The following is a 21,392-nucleotide window of genomic DNA, read 5'->3' on the forward strand; positions in this document are numbered from 1 at the left end:
TTCAGAAGTAGGCTAGTTCTAGGTATTTTCTATGAAATCCCAGAACCCCAAGATCAGAAGAGACTTCAGTAGTCATGGAGTCCAACCTGTGGTGGTCTGGGAGTGCCCTCTGCAGCATCTCTGAAAAGTGTTTGTTCAGACTCCTCTTGATGCCAGAAGGGTGGGTGGTAGGTGGGGAGGGAGTCAGTTACCTCTGGAGACCACCCATACCTGAGGGAGATGGCCACTTCTGAGGTGCAGACATGGTATCTCTCTGAGCGCCAGATGAGGACTGGCCAGTCTTCAGAATGCATTGATCTTCTAGGGACATAACTCCCTAGCAGTTTATTTTTGGTTCTGTGACTACAAGATGGTCATCCAAGGAGTTTAGGATCTATAAAACTCCTAACAGAGCTCCCGTTTAAAAATCCCAAGGCTGAATTCTGTTTTAAAGCCAGGATCCTTCTATAATAATTACTCACTAATTGTCAGTCAAAATTGAGGTTTTAAGATATTTAAGGTTATCTTTAGGAAGTACACATCTGTTCAGCTCATTTTAAAAGCAAAAAGCCAACATCCTATACTCAGTCTCGTTATGATACCTCATGGAGGTGAGCCTGGCTTCTCCAGGGTGTGCCAGCAGAGCAAGCACATTGGCAAGGTCCTGCCATGTAGGAAAAGCATACAGCAATTGCCTGTATGCCTGCCATCAATCTGCCAGCGTAGTTAGGTTTGAAGAGGCATATATCACCAGGTTGTCCATTGTGTGGAAAATTTTCAGTCATAGTAACCCTTGAGGAAAGTCTTTTAAGTCAGAGGGCTTCAAACTTTTAAAATCATACATCCCTAACTGTATCTTTTTTTCTTCGTGGGTATGCTGGTGTGTGTGTGTGTTTGTGTGTGTTGGGGAAAGTGATTTTTTCTATGGCACTGCATGGTTGATGCAGTTGGAGTTAGATTACAACTGCCCTGAGGGGCCAGTGCCTGGATCAGAAGGAGGAAGGTTGGGGATTTTCACAGCTGCTGGAGCTTTTGGAATAGGCGAATTTTGACTTGAAACGGATGAAGAGTAGGTGTCATTGTGTTGGAGACAAGCCCCATGGTTGACTATAGTGGAGAGGGTGGCATGTGACCCTTCTTCCTACCCTCTGATTCATCACGCCCCCATTGGGATCATGCTATGGTCCTCCAGGCAATCCAGGACCCCAATTCAGAGGCCATTGTACTAACAGTGTGCCTTGGTGTGGTGTGCACCCACACAGATGAATTCACAGATCCTTAATGCATTGATGGGCTATTATTATCTTAGAACAGAGTTTTATGAAATCATTCTATAAATATTTAAGTTCTGTCATACTTCCTTTCCAGAGTTGCATTGACTCACAAAGCCTAGAACTCAAAATCTGGCCTTCTCTTTCCAATTTCAGGGCTCTTTCTGCTGCAGAATAGGATTATAAGACAGGATCATTGCCCAAGGTACTTAGCATCTAGTTAGAGAAACATGGAACTGTGTTTGACCTGGGATTGCACAACGCAAGCATAGTGTATCACAGAGTGCTAAATTATAAAGTCTATAGGCTGTAGAAATCCAAAGGAAAGCAATCTGCCCTCTCGTACACAGAGTAAAGCTAAGTGTTCCCATTTCCAGCCTGATGATGATCTTTGTGGTCTGCTAAAGATGTGGGGCTGCCGGCTTGTTCAGAACAATGAACAGCCAACAGAGTTCTAATTCTCTTTCTTTACCCTAACAGCCAGGAACAGAAAAATAAGTCCAGGCCTGCTCTTAGACTCCTTCCTCTTAATGCACACTACTTTCTTTTACTTGACTACTGTTCCTTAAAAGAAAGAAAGGGCGGGTAGATGAGAAATGAGCTTCTGTGGACCTGGCCACAAGGGAGGGATCTTTGGGGAGGGCGGTGAAAGGGAAAGTTAATTGGTAAGTGACAGCAATAGAGAAAAAATCAATAAAGCATTTTAAAGAGCGAGAGATGGCCTGCAACCTGTGAATGGCAAGCCCTATTTCTGAATGCCCTTTGTATCAGTGTACAAATAGGCTCAGCAGTAGTGGAGTGCACTGTTACAGAAATGTCTTCCGTCACACACCATCTGATTGAGATTAGTGGCGGAGCTAAAACTGTTGTCTTATTACTCATGTGTTCATTTTTTTTTAAGGGAGCTGGAATGGTGCTTAGTCAGGCAGTTGTTTTCCCTTAGGTGTTTTGAATGAAATGTAAAGGTGATCCTTCCAGGTTAGGATGTAGTCTGATAGTGTAAGTGGTCCATTTTTTAAAGGGAACAACAACTTTTTTTTTTCATTTAAAAATTTTTTTTTTATTTTTAGTTTACCACACACGGTTCTACATAATTTTGAGATCCAAATTTTCTCCCCTCCCTCCCCCCCTCCCTCCCCAAGATGGCATGGAATCTCATATAACTACCATGTATAACTTCACATTGAATGAATTTATACACTAGTCAAGTTGTGGAGAAGAATTATGACCAATGGAATGAATCATGAGAAAGAAGAAATGGAACCAAAAAAAAAAACAAACCCCAAAAACAAAAACAAAAGAGAAGAAAAAAGGCAAGCGTGTAGTGTGCCTCAATCTGCATTCAAGCTTCACAGTTCTTTCTCTGGATGAAGATAGCATTCTCCATCGTGAGTCCCCTGGGGTTGTCCTTGCACCTTGCGTTGCTGAGAAGAGCGAAGTATGTCAGGGTTGGTCCTCACGGAATCCATATATCTGTGGTTGTGTATAGTGTTCTCCTGGCTCTGCTCTGCTCACTCAGCATTATGTCGTGTAGGTTTTTCCAGGTTGTTATGAAGTCCATATCATCCTCATTTCTTATGGCACAATAGTATTCCATTACCTTCATATACCACAGCTTGTTCAGCCATTCCCCAATTGATGGGCATCCCTTTGATTTCCAATTCTTGGCTACCACAAAAAGAGCTGCTATAAATATCTTTGTACATATGGGTCCCTTTCCCTCTTGTGTGATTTCTTTGGGATACAACCCTAGAAGTGGTATTGCTGGGTCAAAGGGTATGAACATTCCTATGGCTCTTTGGGCATAGTTCCAAATTACTCTCCAAAATGGCTGGATCATCTCACAACTCCACCATCAATGTAACAATGTTCCAATTTTCCCACATCCTCTCCAGCATTTATCATCCTCCTGTTTTGTTATTTTAGCCAATCTTACAGGAGAGATGTGGTATCTAAGAGTTGTTTTGATTTTCATTTCTTTAATCAGTTGTGATCCAGAGCATTTTTTCATATGCCTGTAGATAGCTTTAATTTCTTCCTCTGAAAACTGCCTGTTCATATCCTTTGACCATTTCTCAATTGGGGAATGGCTTGTATTCCTATATATTTGGCTCAGTTCCCTGTATATTTTAGAAATGAGGCCTTTATCAGAGGTACTAGTTGCAAAGATTTTCTCCCAATTTTCTGCTTCCCTCCTAATTTTTGTTGCATTGGCTTTTTTTGTACAAAAGCATTTCAATTTAACATAATCAAAATGATCCATTTTGCATTTTGTAATGCTCTCTATCTCTTGTTGGGTCATGAATTCTTTTCTTTTCCATAAATCTGATAAGTAAACTATTCCTTGCTCTCCCAAATTACTTATAGTATCAGCTTTTACTCCTAGATCATGAACCCATTTTGACTTTATTCTGGTATATGGTGTAAGATATTGGTCTATGCCCAGTTTCTGCCCTACCATTTTCTAATTTTCCCAACAGTTTTTGTGAAATAGTGAATTCTTAGCCCAGAAGCTGGCCTCTTTGGGTTTATCAAAGAGTAGATTGCTACAACAACTTCTAAGCCATGTTTATTATTACCGTTAATATGCCTTTAAATAATGGCAGCCTAGGCTAGTTGAAATGAAGAGAAGTTTCAATGTAGTAACATAGCCTCATTGTCCACAAGAGTAGGTTTAAATCTGTTGATGTCAGTTCATTAGCAAGCATTTATTAAGCACTTACTGTGTGCCAAGACCTGTCGCCTCAAATACTCTTGTTTCTCAGTTCAGCAAACTCCTTGGTCAAACACAGGGATGTCCATCAACTTTATCTCATTTCCCACCCCCCCCCCACCTCCCCCCATCAGTTTGTAATTCTGAAATTCCTTCATTTGATTATCATCTCCTGGTCTTTCCTCTCTCCCTAGGGCTCACTCCTCCTAAACCGATTCTCCATCCTCACCAACACCTCCAGTCACACATCCCCAGGCCATGCTTACTCCCTTTAGTTCACCAGTTCAACTTGACACTGTCCTCTTCCTGGGAATCCCTTGCTTCCTTGGCCTGTTGATGTTTGTCCCTTTCTAAGTGAGTTGGACATTGATCGTAACTTGAAATCAGGGTGGTGCACCATATGATCTGCATGTGTGTCACTATCAACAGTCAGACAAGCCCACCCCTAGATTATTCCCACCATCTACCCTCACTGCTTTTGCTCTAGAACTGTGGAACACAGATAGGTCAAATCCCACAATCATTCTGACTGGGCCCGCTGAGACTTTGTGACTTAATCTCAACTGAGCCTTCACTGTTGCACACCAATTCTTTTATTCTCCACTGGTTTACTTTCCATGAAACTCTCATAGGTTCTATTCCAAACCATCTCCCTTCATGCCACATATGCCATCCCTTCCCCTCGCTTTCACCAAAGGGCCTAGACTCATACTTCCCTGAAAACAAAGAGGCCATCCATGAAAGCTCCCTCTCCTCTGTGTTTCCACATTTGGAGTCACTCCAGCATACTCCTCTTCTTGGCTTCAATGCTGGAGGATGACGCAGTTCTTTCTCCTTGACAAGTCACCCCTTCTACTTGTGCCCCTGATTCCAACCCTTCCTCTCTACTCCAGGAGTTTGCTCCTTCCATCATCTCCTCTCCTCCCCGATTTCTTAACTCTTCCTTTTCCACTGGCTCCTTTCCTACTCCTGTCAAACATGCACTGATCTCTTCTATCCTTGGAGACAGGAAGACCTAAATTTGAATCTAGCCTCAGACTACCCATGTGATCCTGGGCAAGTCACAGGACCTTCCTCAGCTTCAGTTTCTTCATCTATAGAAAAACGCAGCTTTGCAAAACCTTGAAGTGCCATATAGATCCCACATCTAGAGCTGGGGGTTGGCTATGACTGTCTCCTGAAGTTCTCGTCCTGTGTCTCTTCTCCTTTTCACTCATTGCTTCCACTTTTTCACCTTCTACTGACTTTTCAACTCATTTCCGTCTGGCTTCTGTCTCTTCCCCTCATCTGAAAGAGCTCTCTCTCCAAGATCATCAATGCCCTTTTTGTAGCTCCATCCAATGGTCTCTCCTTAGTCCTCATCCTTTTTGACCAACCATAGCATTTGGCACAGTTGAGAACCCCCTTCTTGTGGATGATCTCTCATCTCTGTTATGTCGTATTTAATTTCCTACCTGTCAGACTCATCCATCTCAGTCTTCTTTGCTGGTTCATCACTTGTGGTCCCTCCCTTTTCCTTTCTCTGTTCTTTCTTGGTGATCTCATCAGTTCTCATGGTCCTAGCTGTGATCTCTATGTGGATGACTTCCAGATGTCTGCATGCAGACCTCGAGTGAGCTCTCTCTTGAACGCCTGATTTATATCTCCAGCTGTCTGCTGGACATCTCCACCTGGATCTCCTATAGTCTTAGTGTGCCTAGACTGTCACCTAGTAGGATCTAATAAATTCTTGTTGATGATCGAGTAAAGGTTACCTGTGTGACTTTTGAGCAAATCTCCCAACATCTCCAGACATCGGTCTTCTCAGCTGTAAAACAAAGCCACTGAATGGGAAGATCTCTAAGATCCTTTGTATGTATGAGGGGTATAATTCTCTGTTTCACATTTTCAGGATGATTTTTCTAAGTACTAGAGCATTGTTGGATGGATACTGTTTTAAAGTAATATTTTTAGATTATGTTCTGTGCAGGAAATCTTAACTTCTTTGTTCTTCCTATTACCCATGGTTTCAAATAGAAAATTCTGTTAGGCTTTGAAAGCCCTTCCCCGACAGGACTTTTTCTACCTTCTTAGCATCACTTGCTTCCTCCTGCTGTATGATCCAGTGACCCTGGGAGCCTTGCTGTTCCTTTTAGAAGAAAAGAAAATCTTCATGTCCTGACTCTAGGCATTTTCATTGGCCATCAGGTGGGACACTCACCATTTCTTCCCTTAAGTCCCAGATAAAATCCCACCTTTTGTAGGAACCTGGAGTCAGGAAGACCCAAGTTCCAGTGTGGCCTCAGACACTTACTAGCTTTGCAAACCCCAGGCAAGTCACTTAATCTTTCTTTGCCTCAGTTCTCACATCTGTAAAATGGGGATGATAATAATGGCCCCTACTCCCTAGGGCTGTTGTGAGGACCAAATGAGATAATATTTGTAAAGTGCTTAGAACCCAGCCAGGCACATAGTAGGACCTATATAAACGTTAGTTGTTATTCTTTGTATTGTAGACCACAAGCAATTCCATGACAAGGGCCAGAAACTAGGTAGAAAACTGAGTTTTCTCCCTGAGTTTAGGAGATATAGAAGCTTAGATTTTTTTCTTTGCATTTAGCAAAATTAATAAAAGTGATTTTTCCTTAGTGTAGTGGAAAAAAATATACTTGGAGTCAGCAGAGCTTTATTAGAACTCCAGATGTAGTAATTACCGGCTGTGTGACCCTGGGCAAGTCACTTTCACCTCTGGTTCTCAGTTTTCTCATCTCAGAAATAATGGTCCTAGACTGGATAGCCCTTCAAAGCCGTTCCAGCTCGAACACGCAGTGATCCTGGCCTGTTTCCTCACAGCATTTTGTGGAGGGCCTATGTTCCCTCATTTGTATTTAATTCATCTTCCCAGGAACTTTTGGTGATTAGTTTAGCTTGCTCCAAGGCAATTAGGGTATGTGTGTGTGTGTGTCCAACCATATATAAGTTATGGCTACACAGTATGTATACATATAGCCATATAACATACCTACGTGTATATGTGTATGGATGTGCCTGGCACACAGTTTTTGATTTGTCACATGAAAACAGCTTCTGATTATGGCAAGTTTTTTTTTTTTTTACACAAAGGTTTGTCTTTGTGTATTTTATGTGGAGCCAAGAATATCACAGCATTCAACACTGTTTCGGTTCTCCGCCTGAAATAATGCTGGTGACAAATGGACCAGTGCTTAGCACAGTACTTGGAACACAATTGGCATTTAATAAGTGTTTATTGGTGATTAATTGATGCATGTTGATTCTTAACTAGGTGGTAAAACTGAATTTTTTTTCCTGTTTCTTCCTACCAGATGTTGATCATCTACACAAATTAGAGTCTCCATGGCCCGGACGTTATCTAAAAATCATTTTGAGTAAAAGATCCGTTGAGTAACGTGATCACAGCATCAAGATGGTGGGAAAACTAAAGCAGAATTTATTATTGGCATGTCTGGTGATCAGCTCGGTGACTGTGTTTTACTTGGGGCAGCATGCCATGGAGTGTCATCACCGAATAGAGGAGCGCAGTCAGCCAGTCAGACTGGAGAACGTCAAGGCCACCCCCAGAACCGGTTTGAGCCTTCAAGCCAACAAGACTGTCACCTACCACAAGGACATGCCTTTAATCTTTATCGGGGGAGTGCCTCGGAGCGGGACCACGCTCATGCGGGCCATGCTGGATGCCCACCCCGACATCCGTTGTGGAGAGGAGACCAGGGTCATCCCTCGAATCCTAGCCCTCAAGCAGATGTGGTCCCGGTCCAGCAAAGAGAAGATCCGGCTGGATGAGGCTGGCGTCACTGACGAAGTGCTGGATTCTGCCATGCAGGCTTTCTTACTGGAGATTATTGTGAAGCATGGGGAACCAGCCCCTTATCTGTGTAACAAAGATCCTTTTGCCCTGAAGTCACTGACTTACCTGGCCAGGTTATTCCCCAATGCCAAATTTCTTCTTATGGTTCGAGATGGGCGTGCATCTGTACATTCCATGATTTCCCGAAAAGTCACCATAGCTGGATTTGATCTTAACAGCTACAGGGACTGTTTAACAAAGTGGAACCGTGCCATAGAGACCATGTATAACCAGTGTATGGAAGTTGGGTATAAAAGGTGCATGTTAGTCCATTATGAACAGCTTGTCCTGCATCCTGAGCGGTGGATGAGAACGCTCTTAAAGTTTCTCCACATCCCATGGAACTACTCAGTATTGCACCATGAAGAGATGATCGGGAAGGCAGGGGGCGTGTCTCTGTCTAAGTGAGTAGAGTGTGATGCTGGCCCTCCTGGCCTGGGAACCAGTGATTGGAAGGGAATCTGAGAGTACCTGCTGGGAAAAAAAAAATGCAGCATCCACTGGAACCTGACTATGAATCTCTCCCCCTCCTCCCCACTTAACAGACTTGTGACCTTGGGCAAATCTCTTTGGGCCTTGGTTTCCTCATTGTTAGTAATTGGGCAAATATTGTCTGTAGCACACATCTACCTCTTAGGGTCGTAGTGGGGATCCAATGAGATGACATAGCAAAGGGCTTTGTGTAAAATGATATCCCATTTGTGGTGCTGCTTATTATTATTATCCCCGCCCATGGTGGATGCCATTTATTGTTCCCTTACGTTTGTGGCAGGGATTGTCATTTTTCAAATAACAATAATAATAATGACTGACATATAGCACTTTAAGGTTTACAGAGTGCCTTACATTCGTTATCTCATTTGATCCTCGCAATAAAGTGAGGTGGGTCCCACCTCGTGGGGCAGTGCTGGCCCCATTTTACAGATGAGGACACCAGAGATCAAAGACCAAGTGATTCGCCTGTGTGATGTAGCTAGTGAGAGTCAGAAGGGGGATTTAAACCCTGGTCTTCCCAAACTCCAAAGAAGGCACTCACTGGCGACTCTGTTCATCTCATTCATGTCTGAACATTTTTGTGAATTAAAGCTGTTAGCTATTGTCCTTTAGTATTAAAATATCAGGAAATATACCTAGTCTGGTGTTGTCATATTAGAAGATACCTAGAAAATGCTAAGAATATGATACTACTAATATTAGAACCATGAGAATTTTTGTACCTGGAGAGAACCTTAGAGATTATTTAGTTCAATTCTTTATTTTTTTTACTAGTAGGTGAGGCAATGAAAAAGGTTTGAGAGACATAATTTCTAGGTAATTTAGTCATTTTATTAATAAGACCAGGGGCAGTTAGGTGGAGCACTGAGTAGAGCACTGGCCCTGGAGTCAGGAGGACCTGAGTTCAAATCTGGGCTCAGACACTTGACACACATGCTCCACAGTTTATATGCCCTTGAAAGAATGGGTGTTCCCCAGGGTGGGAATCAACCCTGATTGGTTAACAGTTAATGAGAGAAAGAATATTACATTGAGGGGCTGGAACTGAACTTTGATTACATCATCCATTTCTAAATTCCCCCAGCCTTGGGCAATCTATTCACAAAATTTATGCCCCACCCAAGCCTGAAACACAATGGCTCCTCTACCATGGTGGAGTGTGAACAAGAAAGTTAGTCCAATCTCATTGTCAGCGATGTCCTTCAAGAGACTGAACTTTTAAAAATCAGGACTTTAGAAAAGGGGGAAACTCTAGGTCTCCCCAAATCATTGGTTATTAATAATCATTTCTCTCACTGGGGAGGAAACTGGAGTCTAGTCACACACTTTGACCAAGTTGGGGCTAGAACCCAGGTCTCATGTCTTGCCAGTCTTGGTGCTTTCCTCTGTGCTGCAAAATCTTTCTGGAAGGATTCCTTCAAAGATCCAGCATCCTCTGCTATTGATTCTTTGAAATGCTTGAGGATTCCTTTTTTAAAAAGATAGCCCCAGATTTTAGAGGTCTTTTACATACTAGAGTCAAAATCCTCTTAGAGTCATGACATCTTGCCTCCCTTCTTAATGAAGTGACCATCAAAAAATCCTTGGCTTGCTCAGATAGTCAGTTATGGTGACTTATGCTTCCCTAGGTTGAGTCCCTAAGAATAGAAGCAATTTAAAAAATGTACACAGTGTCTCTAACCATTCTCAATGCCCTTGGGGAGGAAGGTTGGCAGTTGCAAAATTTCAGTTTTTAAGTGGCCAGAAACCCTAGAGGGAGTATTGATTGCTAATGTTTATCATCTCAAAGGAACAGCTGGCTGCTTACGTCTGTCTTTGGGTTATTGATTGTTAGAAATGGTTAGACATCATCACTTGAGTGGATCTAGGTCATAATTGTCAGACTAAGGAGATTTACCTGTCCAGAGGCATAGCCTTTAGGGCAATTCAGAGCATTTTGTATTTTCCTAACAAAGTAGAACTCAGACTCTTCATGCCTGGTTTTCAGCACAGGGCACTCAGAGGGCAAGTTTTCTCAATAGGAAAAGATTATTGTTGCCCTAGACCCACTTGCTCATCTTCATGTAAAATCTAGATGTAGAATCCAGACTTCTCTTGCAGAAGTAAGAAACATGCTCCTGTTCAAATGCAGAAAGTAGAAGGAAAACACCTTACCCTTCAGTCGAGTCATTGTATTTATTGAGCACCTATAATAAAGTAGAGTCCCTGATTCCTCCCTTTTCGGATTGGGAAGACAGAAGCTCTACCAAGGGGAAGATGGCCTTGCCCAGTGTCAGAGCTAGAGAAGACAGAGACTATCTATTTCTTCTGTACCTGAGCAGAGAGCCCCTTCCCATCAAAGAATACGTGCACATTTAGCCTCCTCTTAAAGACCACTCTACGTTCCACTCTCAGACAGTAATAATTAGATTTTCCGTGATTTTCACCCATTGTTATTGGTCCTGTCAACTAGGTCCAGGAAACTGATATGGTCTCCAGTCTTCTCATTCTCCGAAGGCCAGAGGTTGAGTGGTTTGCCCAGAAAGGCACAGCCAGTCATTGTGTCAGGTAGGATTGGAATCCAGGCCTTCCTGACTCCAAGTCCCACTCTTCCTTGGTTCCATCATACTGCCTCTATGTCAGTATTTCCTCCTTAGGCAGGGTAGGGACCAGATCATGGAGTGGAGCATGAGGTTGAGGCTGAGGAGTTTAGACTTTAGCCCATAGGTGATGCAGAGTCAGAAGGGTTCTGAGAAGAAAATTGGGTGATAATGTGGTACTTTGAGAAGATCACTCTGGCAGGGATATGTGGGTTGTACAAGAAGGGGGCAGAGAATCATGGAGTCTAGTGAGGAGGCTTGTTGTTCTAGTCCAGGGGCCACGGTAGTGCTATGGTGGTTGTCTGTCTTCAGTCTTTGCCTTCTTGCTCCATCCTCCATGTGGCTGCCCCATGGATGGGCCTAAACCACAGATTTGGCTTTTAAGTCCCCATTATCTCCATCCTGAATTTCTGTCAAACTGGCTCCCCTGCTCTTGTCCATATGTTACAGTCAGGCTCCTGTGCTCTCTCTGCGATGTCTTGGCACAGGCTCTCCCTTCCTAGAATGCTCTTCCTCCTCTGCCTTGTTGATTCCCCAGCTTCCTTCAGAGTCCACCTCAGAGGCACCTCCTCCAAGCGGCCTCTTCTGGTCTTCCTGATGGTTGGTTCTCTCCCCACAAGGATTATTTTCTATTTATTCATATAGATTTTGTATATAATCTGTGTACATTTTTCCTCTGATTACACTTTGTACTCAAGGGCAGGAACTGTTTGTTTTTTTGTCTTTGTCTAGTACACAGTTTGTAGCATATAATAGGCATTAAATAAATGCTTGTTGAATTGTATTGAAAGAGATGAATTCCAGAAATATTGAAGAGGAAGAATTAATAGGTGACTAGATATGGGGTAACAGGGAAGGAAGAGAATGATGGAGACATTAGCAGAGAGAATACAGAGAGAAGAACTTAAGGAGGGAGTGAGGTAAAGACAATGAGTCTAATTCATCATGTCTGAAGCCTTAGGTGACAGGTGACATATATCTGAAAGTCGTCCAGCAAGTGCTTGGGATTGTGGGACTGGGGCTTGGGAAAGAGGTTAGAGACAGAGATAAAGATTGGGGGTGTTATCCACATGGAGTTGAGAGTTGGCCCTATGGGAGTGAGTGACATCTCAAGGGAGACAGTATAGAGAGAGAGGAGAAGAGGTCAAAGACAGAACCTTGGGGAACTCATATTTTAGGGTTAAGGAGAAGCAAAGAAGACAAGAAAGATTGAGAAGTCTCAGCTGGGGATGGAGGAGGAGAACCAGGACAGCTGACACAGTATCATGGGAGTCAAGGCAGAGGAATCAGCAATGCTACATACTACAGAGAGGTCCAGAAGGATGAGGACTGAGAAAGCCTATTGGATTTGTGATCTCTAAGAGAGTTGTTTTAATAGAATGCTGGGGGTCTTGAGGAGGTTGAGTAGTGACAAATCAGAAGTAGTAGGTATAAAGTATTTGAGAAATTTGTAGGAAAGAAAGAAGAGGAAATGGGAAACAGGCTTAGAAAGGGCAACAAAGTTAATTGGATATTGGTAAAGGGAGCCATCTTGGTGAAGTAGATGAACCACTTCTAAGAGGACCTGTTTACTCACAGGTAAAATTACTAAGAATGTTTCCTTGCCTGCCCTTTCCAATAAAATTTTCTTCTAGGGGAGTTTCCAGGGGCTTTGGTTTCTCTGTCATACCGCCGAGCACCAGATAGAAAAGAAAATGTCAATTACCCACCTAAGGGTAGCATGATATACCAATCCAACATATCAGTGGATCCAGGATCTTCTTGATGTGGGCTCTCCCTCCAGGGGTACAGGTTGCAGCCTGTCTACACCTTTTTATTGTATGTGTGTAACTTGTGTCCTTGTCCTCCCATAATGCTCCATAGGGCGCCCCTTGCCTTCTGGGGGCCTCCCTTTGGCCTTTTTGTCACTTCTTGGCTACCAGTATGGCACATGGGATACTCATCCTTATTCCTTGCTCTTGCTCCATGACCAATCATCCATACCCCAATGCTGTGTTACTGCTCTGTTGACTCTAACTTGCCACCGTTGGTATGCCACGGCCTACCAGACATCTCCATTGTCCTTTGGGTGACTCTTGGTTTTGATTCCTTAAAGATCACAGTATTCTATGATTTGACTTTTTGAATAGTGTGATGTTAAATCCAGAGGGTTGGTGCAGACAAAAGCTATTAGCTATCTGATTCCGCTTTTCTTCCTGCCTCATCTCTCCCCTTTCCTTCCCAAAGGATGCTGCTTCTGATTTTATTAAGGAGAGCATATTTTCTACCCATTTGTTCATGGCGTAGATGTGAGCTTGAACTCACATTGTACTCAATTGATTAAAATATTGAAGGGATCAAAAGGTTATTGAAAAGGCTGTTGAGTGGCCAGGAATATGGAGTTTACAAAGCACTAACCCAACCCAAGAGCATTGCTTAGCCAGTAAGTATCTATTATTATCTAGAAAGTCTTCAGGGAAGGTTATAAAATTGAGTTAAGGTTTGCTTGCCTAGAGCAGTAATTCTGACTGTTTACTGGATTCATTGTTTAATTCTGTCATCTTTGTCTCCCACCCCCACCCCCACCAAGGTACTGTGTTGTATTTTAAATATATAAAAAATAGTTTACTTTGAGAATTAAAAAAATTTCAATATTCTTGAAATAATTAGAAGCACCCTGAATTCTACAAAGTCCATGTTCAAGAATTGTCAAAGCTGTTATGTGCAGTGTGGAATGTGTGTCTATGAATCTTTTTCTCCATAAATGGTCCCCTATCTGTAATTTGAATACAGATTAATAGAACAGAGTCATAGGGCAGGAAGGAGCTGGAGCTTTCATTTAATTCAGTTCCCTCATTTGACAGGTCACAGGATCATATGGTTTAGAGGTTAAGGAAATAAGCTTGCTCAATCTCCTTAAACTTACAGAGGTGGAAACTGAGTCCCACAGAGATGAAGGGACTTGCCCAGGGTCTCCCAGGGAGGAAGTTAGCAGAGGCAGGTTTTGAGTCCAGGTCATCTGATGCCAAATCCAGAGTTCTTTCACTATTTCACACTGTCCAAAAGACTGGCAGGATGTACAACTCTATTATGTGCACACAGCTGGAGAAATCTCTTCTCTTCTTAGGCCAAATGAACAAAATTATGGATTAGAAGTAGAAAGAAAATGTAGTAACTGATTATGTAACATTGAAAGAAGGGAGCAGTAATTTTGGACGCTTAGGGTACCAGATTGCCTTCTGCAAAGTTGTTGTCATAGCATCATAGGATTTATGGTGGGAAGGGAAATTGAGGTCATCTAGTCCAGGGGTGGGGAGCCGGCAGCCTCAAAGCCACATGTGGCCCTCTAGGTCCTTGGGTGCGGCCCTTTGACTGAATCCAAGCTTCACAGAACAAATCCCCTTAACAAAAGGATTTGTTCTGTCAAACTTGGACTCAGTCCGAAGGCAGGTCAGAAGGAGAAGGCTGCACCTGAGGACTTAGAGGGCCCCAGGTCCCCCTCCCCTCCATCTAATCTAATCGCCCTCATCTTCTAGATCAGGAAACTGAGCCCTGGAAGCAGAAGTGGCTTTCACAAGGCTAGGGCAATTAGGAGGCAGCAGAAACAAGATTTGAACTCAGATCTTTTGATTCCGTATCTAGTGCTGACGACAAATGCCTTTGCTCCATTTTCTTTGAGAGTCTAATATATGTTCTCAACGTGGTCCTTTTTGTAGGGACAGGAGGAGATCTCTCACTTGTCGAGTCCATGCTAAAGGGCAGTCCTTTCTTGCCATCATCCATATGTGCCAACTGTACCGTCAAATACATGTTAACTGGCACTTCCTGTTTGTTACTGTATATCTGCTGCCAGGCGGATTTATTGTGTGCTGCCCGTGTTTCATCCTGTGATCAATGTCACACTACCCCAGTGCTGACATTTCCAGGGCTGACCACCCCAGACTGCCTTTCTGCTTGTTAAAGCAAGCAGTCATACCTCATGAAAAAACCATTAGCCTTGGCTTTGGAAGTGTTCCTGTGACTTTCTTGGACTGAGGTGATTCAGCAGACCTAGGTGATTCGATGGGTTTTAAGAACCCAGGCATCTGTAGAGCTGTGCAGATCTTATTTTGATTGTTAGATCACTGGGGTTTTTGTATCCTGTTATCATTTTTGAGCCTTCCCTAAACTGTTTCCATTTTAACGGCTGTAGCCATCATGAATCATAACCAGTATCTTCCTAGCTTGATAAGAAATGAGTTAAGCACATGCAGGCACTTCCTTTCTTATCTGGGTAATTGGTTTTCAGAGTGTCCCTTTGCACCAAGGCTGGATTTGTGCTCCGAGAATTGATTTTTCTTCTAGAGCTGACTTTGTAATGAATGCAGGGAGGCTAGTGCTGCGGTGAATAGCATCTCACCCCCTAATCCTGTCAGCCTAGCCTTGGAGATATGGGTAGAAACCACAGTGGCTCTATTTTGCCCTATGAGGCCCGATACCTCCTTGGCTGAGGTCATCCCTCAGTCAGAGGGGGTTCTGTGGCAACTCCACTAGCAGTGGGGAGAGGTTGGGATCCAGCTGAGTCATGAACTCCTAGTTTATACCAAGTCAGATCTGAACTTCTGGGATGACCTTGAAACTACTTTGACTTCCCAGGGATCTCTCAAACCAGGGGTGATCCAGGTTGAGTTGGAATAAATCAGACCCAAATCCATATTCCCAAGTATTAAGATGGAACCAAATCACCTGGGTCAGAGAATGCCTAGTAAGAGATTAGTCACTTTTACATTCAACCCCCTGGCTCTGTCCCCATGGTGCCATTTTGTGGGATGAGTAGAGTCTTCTAATTCGAACTTTGTTACAGTGTCCAGTGGGGCAGCTAGGTAGCACAGTGGATAGAGCACCGGGCCTGGAGTCAAGGAAGCCCTGATTTCAAATGTGGCCTTGGACACTTACTAGCTGTGTGATCCTGGGCAAGTCACTTCACCCTGTTTGCCTCAGTTTCCTCATCTGTAAAATGAGCTGGAGAAGGAAATGGCAAACCCCTCCAAGTATCTTTGCCAAGAAAACCCCAAGTGGGTTCACGAAGAGTCAGATACTGACTGAAATGACTGAACAACAACGATACGGTGACCATTAGCAGCGGATAAATCCCTAGTAAATGTTCTCACAATCCAGTCACAATTAGTTATCGGGTGGTATAAAAATCACCAAACTAGGGTGGTGTGGCCTCTGATTAAGCTGCTGGTTACCAATAAGTTCACTCTCTTGCTTCATGCACATTATTCCAAATTGCTTTGTCATGTTAAACCTTTTCATTCCAGCAAATCGGGCACATTTTGAAGTCTCTATGAAATCTCCGTTGATTTTGTTATTAACGCTTTCTATCAGTTACTTTTCAAATGAAACATTTCTGTTTGTGTTATACATAGTCCTATCCCCATGATGCCGAGATGCTGAATCGCATTTCAAGATGACTCGGCATCTTAAATTTCAGTCCCTTTAGAAGCGAAGAGTGGCTGGAGTGGAAAGAACGCTAGGCCCTACCAGGAGGCCTGGAGGCCTCGGCCCCTAGTCCTCATTCTTGGGGCTTCTTGTTTGTTTGTTTGTTTGGCTTTGTGACAAACAGTTGAACTTCTCTGGACCTTGGTTCTTTCTTCTCTGAAGTGAAGGAATTGTGCTAGATCAAGGGTTCTTGACTTGGGGGTTGATGGACAGATTTCAGGGAGTCCGTGAACTTGGATGGGGAAGAAAATGACATCTTGATTTTCACCATCCTCCCACTGAAGTTTCTGCATTTCCTTCCATTGTTTAAAAGCATGGCTCTAAGCAGGGATCCACGGGCTTTAGCAGGTTGTCCAAGGGCTCCAGGACACAGAATGGTTGAGAAGCTCTGGTCTGTACCATATCTGAAGGTCCTTCCGGCTCTCATCTGTGACCTTATGACTGGCTCGCTGCTGGAGGTCTCCACTAAACCTGAAAGTCCATGTTCTGTCTGGGTGATTCATCTAGGGCAGTGCGGTTTCTTTTAGAACCTGTCCGATGAGATGGAGCTCAGAGGCTTGCTCCAAAATGTTCCCCCGTTTGGTTTTGCTCTGTTAAATCTGAAGATAATCCCATGAATTTCAGCAGTAAATGTACGGGAGTAGGTGCAACCCATTTCCTCCCTTACCCCACTACTTCCGGTAGTACCCTACTATGATAGTTGTGATCATTGTCATCATCCTCATCACTGTCTCTTTATGTAGCCCCTCCTAGGCACCGGGTGCTGTGTGTTAAACACCTTACACATACTATCTCATTTGGTCCTCACAACAATCCTGAGAGGCAGGTGCTGTTATTATCACCCCTATTTTACTATAGAGAAAACTGAGGCAAACACAAGTTAGTGACTTGCCCAAGACTACATGGCTAGTAAGTATCTGAGGCAGGCTTGGATGCAAATTAGATATTATGTAAAATCGGTAGTTGAGTTAGAATGAGACTGATGTTTGCAGGACTTTCACCTGGCGGTGGATTCCACTTCCTCTTCCTTGTTCTGGAGGGCAGAATTAGAAGCAGTGTCTAGAAGCTGCAGATAAGTCCATTCTGGCTCCATAGAAGGAGCTTTCTAACAACCTTTGGGCAGCTGGAGCTGTCCAGTAGTGGCGTGAGCTGCCTCATGAACTAGTCAACTCCCAGTGACCGGAGATGCTCTAGGAAAGCCTGGACTTTTGGCAGAAGGGCTGTCAAGGGTACTCCTGCATCGGGGAAGAGAGCAGCCTGGGGAACCTCCAAGACCCCTCCCATGCTAAGATTCTGCAGATCGAATCCAGGGTGGGAAGCCTCCCAGAGGCAAGTCCCAACCGGTTAAATTTAGTGTATGGATTTACTCACATCTACTTATTCATTCATTCCAAGAGTATTTATTGTACATCTTCTACGAGCATGGTGTTGTCCTTGTCTGGCCCGTTATTGCTAAATATTCCTTTTAAAAATATACAGTTAAATTCCTGTCTAGTACTTGTGATTTTTATATGAATTTCCTTTGGTTTTAAATCCTATTTCATATCCAACATGTCAGATTGACCTGAAAATATAATAATAACTAGAAAGATTGTAAAATGATACTGTTTTGGAAAGAGCTGCATTTCTAAGACATGCAATTCGTTGCCACTCCAATGACGTTTATGGTTAGGCCTTAGAAAATAAACTTGACCTGCCATTTGTCAAGTGTGGTAAGCCTTTTATACAAGATTATCTCTTACTGGTTTACTAATTCTAATGGTGTTTTGATGAAGAATAGGAATCCAGGTGGACATTTCTACCCAGCAAGTGTTTGGTTTCAGCTTTTATTTTCCCTGACTTTCTGTTCCAAGCTAGAATTTCTTCTTATGACTTCAGCTGTCATGAAAATTTCCCTAAAAGGCACCATGCACTAGTAGCCAAACAGCGCTCTAACCTGTGGTAATCCAACGATACTAAAGAATTCAACTTTACAAGTTTGGCAGTAATGCTTATATTCATATAAAATATCAGATAGCTATACATTCTAGTGCATGGAATTAGAGTGAAGGCACTATAGTTTGGTTTGGGCACCTAGGTGGCCCATAGTGCACAAGCAGTGGGCTTGGAGTCAGGAAGACCTGAATTCAAATCCAGCCTCAGACATTTCCTAGCTGTGTGACCGGGGCAAATCATTTTACCCAGTTTGCCTTAATCCAGTGGAGACGGAAATGGCAAACCACTCCAGTGTCTTTGCCAAGAAAGCTCTATGGACGGTGTGGTCCGCAGGGTCACAAAGAGCTGGACGTGACTGAACAACAACAACAGCGTAGTTTGGCGGATGTGATAATGATAACAGCTAAGGTTTGAACAACACGTGCAGGTTTTGAAGCACTTTACACATATTATCTCGTTTGCTCTCATTTGATAGAGGGTGGGCCTTGCAGTCAGGAAGGCCTGGCTTTGAGTCCTGTCCCTGACACATCCTTGGTATACAACCATGGGCAAGTCACTAGAGTTGCCAGTCTGCATTGGTGTAGAGCAGGGGTGGGGAACCTGCAGCCTTGAGACCACATGTGGCCTTCTAGGTCCTCGGCTGTGGCTCTCTGAGTCCAGGTTTCACAGAACAAGCCCTTTTATTACGGTGATTTGTTCTGTGAAGTTTGGATTCAGTCAAAGGGCCACACTTGAGGACCTAGAGGGCCACATGTGGCCTTGAGGCTGCAGGTTACTCACCGCTGGTGTAGAGAGTTTCTATAATGTGAGTTTCCACACTGACAAAATGATCACAGGTCTGGATTTGGAATGGAAAAAAAAATTAAAGTCTCGAGTCCCCCCAACCCCCCAAAATGATTGAAGCAGATTCAGAGGGCCACACGGAAAACAAGCAGGACCCAAAAAATCCCCAAACCCAACAAGCTAAAATAGAGAACAGTTCATAGATTTTGAGGTCTGATAAGGACCTGGAACTCCTCTAATCCAGCCCCCTCGTTTTTACAGATGAGGCAGCTGAGGCCCAGAGAGGTTAAATGACTCACCCCAGATGTCCCGCTTCTTAGTCTGCATTCATAGGTGGGCACTGGGCAAAATGTAATAACCTAACACCGAGGGCCCTAGTTGGGCATTCCCCATTGCAATGAGCTCTGCTTACCACTGAGTGAGACTGTGCCTGGTCTATTGTAAACTAAATATATAAACTCACCTAGTTACTTCTTTCAGGGGCTGCCCTTATATCTTCCTCTGCCTGGGCTCAGTACTTTAGGGAATCATTGTCCTTTTTAATTCTGTTCTTGAATCTTTTGTACCCACTATTTGGGTACTTCAGTCTGTGTAGCATAGAAACGGACTATCCAGTGCCTGCCTTTTGTGGCAAGGATATGGAAGCTTTTCAAAGGCCATCTTGGTTGTTCCTAAGTCCTTTTCTCTGCTAGCATTTCATTCATCACCATATCCTCATTTAGAACCAGGTGTGATATCTGGCCCCATCCATTCTCCTACTTGAAACACTGCACATTTTTGATGCTTTCTTCATCTGTCATGGAGAAAAGACACTAACTGTGTTATGGCAAAATCATTATCTCTCCCAAACACGTGGATCATGGATTTCTGTCTGGCTGCAGCAGAAGTGATATATAGTACATGTGGGCGCTTTGAATGTTAACATTATGGAGAAGGGAACAATTCTGAGATATCCAAGATTCAATGAGGGATGTGTATGGGGCATGGGGGTTCCTGATGGGTGGGGGAGAGGTAGATGCCTAGGATAGGGACACTGGGTTGAGGGAGACCAGGCGAGGTGTGAAGGAAGTAGGAGAACAGAGAGTGCTTCCTGGGTGGCAAGTCAAGGAAGGGAAAAGAGGAAAAGTTGGTAAGAGGTGGCAGCTGAGCAGAGTGCCCGGTGGCCAGCACAGAAGCAAATTTAAGAAATCTCCTATGGGCACAGTGCTGAGAGAGAGTTTGGAGGCCTTCAGGGGAAGCATGTTCAAGCTAGGATTGAGGCATCCCCGTCCAAACTAGAGACTGCTCAGAAAAGGGCCTTGTTTCTTAACTGGTCACTTCAAATCCTTTGTGACACAGGGTTACCAGGGTCTTTGTACCCAGAGATTTGTGCCCCTTCATCTGCTCACAGTATATCTGACATCAAACATGAGAAATGAAAGGGCGAAAGCCAGGAATCCTTGGAATGTGAGGAATGAACCTCGGATTCCCTGGTTGGAATCAGTAAAAAAAAAAAAAAAAAAAAAAGGCCCAGGTGGGAGAAAGAACCTGCACAGGGAAAAGTCCAGAAGGGACTGAAGCCATGGCTGGTCTCGGTGCTTTCCTCAACATGGAGGTTCTGGAGAAGCAGCCACCATAGGAAGTCACTAGGGGCTAGAGCGGAAGATCATCTGTGCATCATGAGAAGCCTAGGGCCAAAGTAAACCTCCAGGGTGAGGAGGCTACTGTGATGTCATGGAGAGAGCCCAGAAAGGGCTGAAGACGGGGCTCACCTGGTGGAGGATCTGGGGGGAACCAGCCAATGAGAGGAAGAGGAAGGTCAGTGTCACAGCAAGTTATATGTAGGATGGCTTGCGAGAGAAAGGAGCCTAGAGACTGGTGGGCCAGGTGATAGATGTGCGGGCCTGGGAGAAGGCAGGGAGGGGGCCGAAGATGTGGGGGGGGGGTGGTGTTGGAGACAGAATTGACAGGTGTTAGTAACTGATTGTTTTTAGGACAGGCAGCATTCATAACCAATACCAAGGAGCAGTCTCTTGATCATACAGAAAAGACCAAATATCGCGCACATTCTAACATTTAAAATTTCAAAATTTAATTCTGAATTTAAAAATTCACAACAATGTGCTCTTCGTCTCCATCTGAAGCTCTTTGTATGTTTATTAAGCTCCCTCGCCTTCTGGGTTTTTGTTTTGTTTAGTTTTTATATTGTTGTAGCCAACATATGTGTTAGTTTTTGTTCACCTGTTTTGTATCACTTTATAACGAAAGTTATTTCCTATTTCCCTACATTTTCCATACTTGTCATACACATGTACGTACATACATATATA

At 43.6% G+C, this 21,392-nt stretch overlaps 1 protein-coding gene across 2 annotated transcripts in view; it reads left to right on the forward strand.

The window, feature by feature from the left end:
• The window catches only part of TPST1 (tyrosylprotein sulfotransferase 1), a 118,042-nt gene that overhangs the window by 41,308 nt on the left and 55,342 nt on the right, over positions 1-21,392 (forward strand). For both annotated transcript variants that reach the window (XM_036765860.1, XM_036765861.1), the window contains one exon: positions 7,287-8,232. In XM_036765860.1, coding sequence (XP_036621755.1) covers positions 7,388-8,232 — 845 coding nt within the window. In that variant the 5' untranslated portion in view covers positions 7,287-7,387. The remainder of the gene's footprint in view (positions 1-7,286; positions 8,233-21,392) is intronic.

This window comes from Trichosurus vulpecula, chromosome 7, assembly GCF_011100635.1.
Source record: "Trichosurus vulpecula isolate mTriVul1 chromosome 7, mTriVul1.pri, whole genome shotgun sequence".
NCBI classification, from domain to species: Eukaryota; Metazoa; Chordata; class Mammalia; order Diprotodontia; family Phalangeridae; genus Trichosurus; species Trichosurus vulpecula.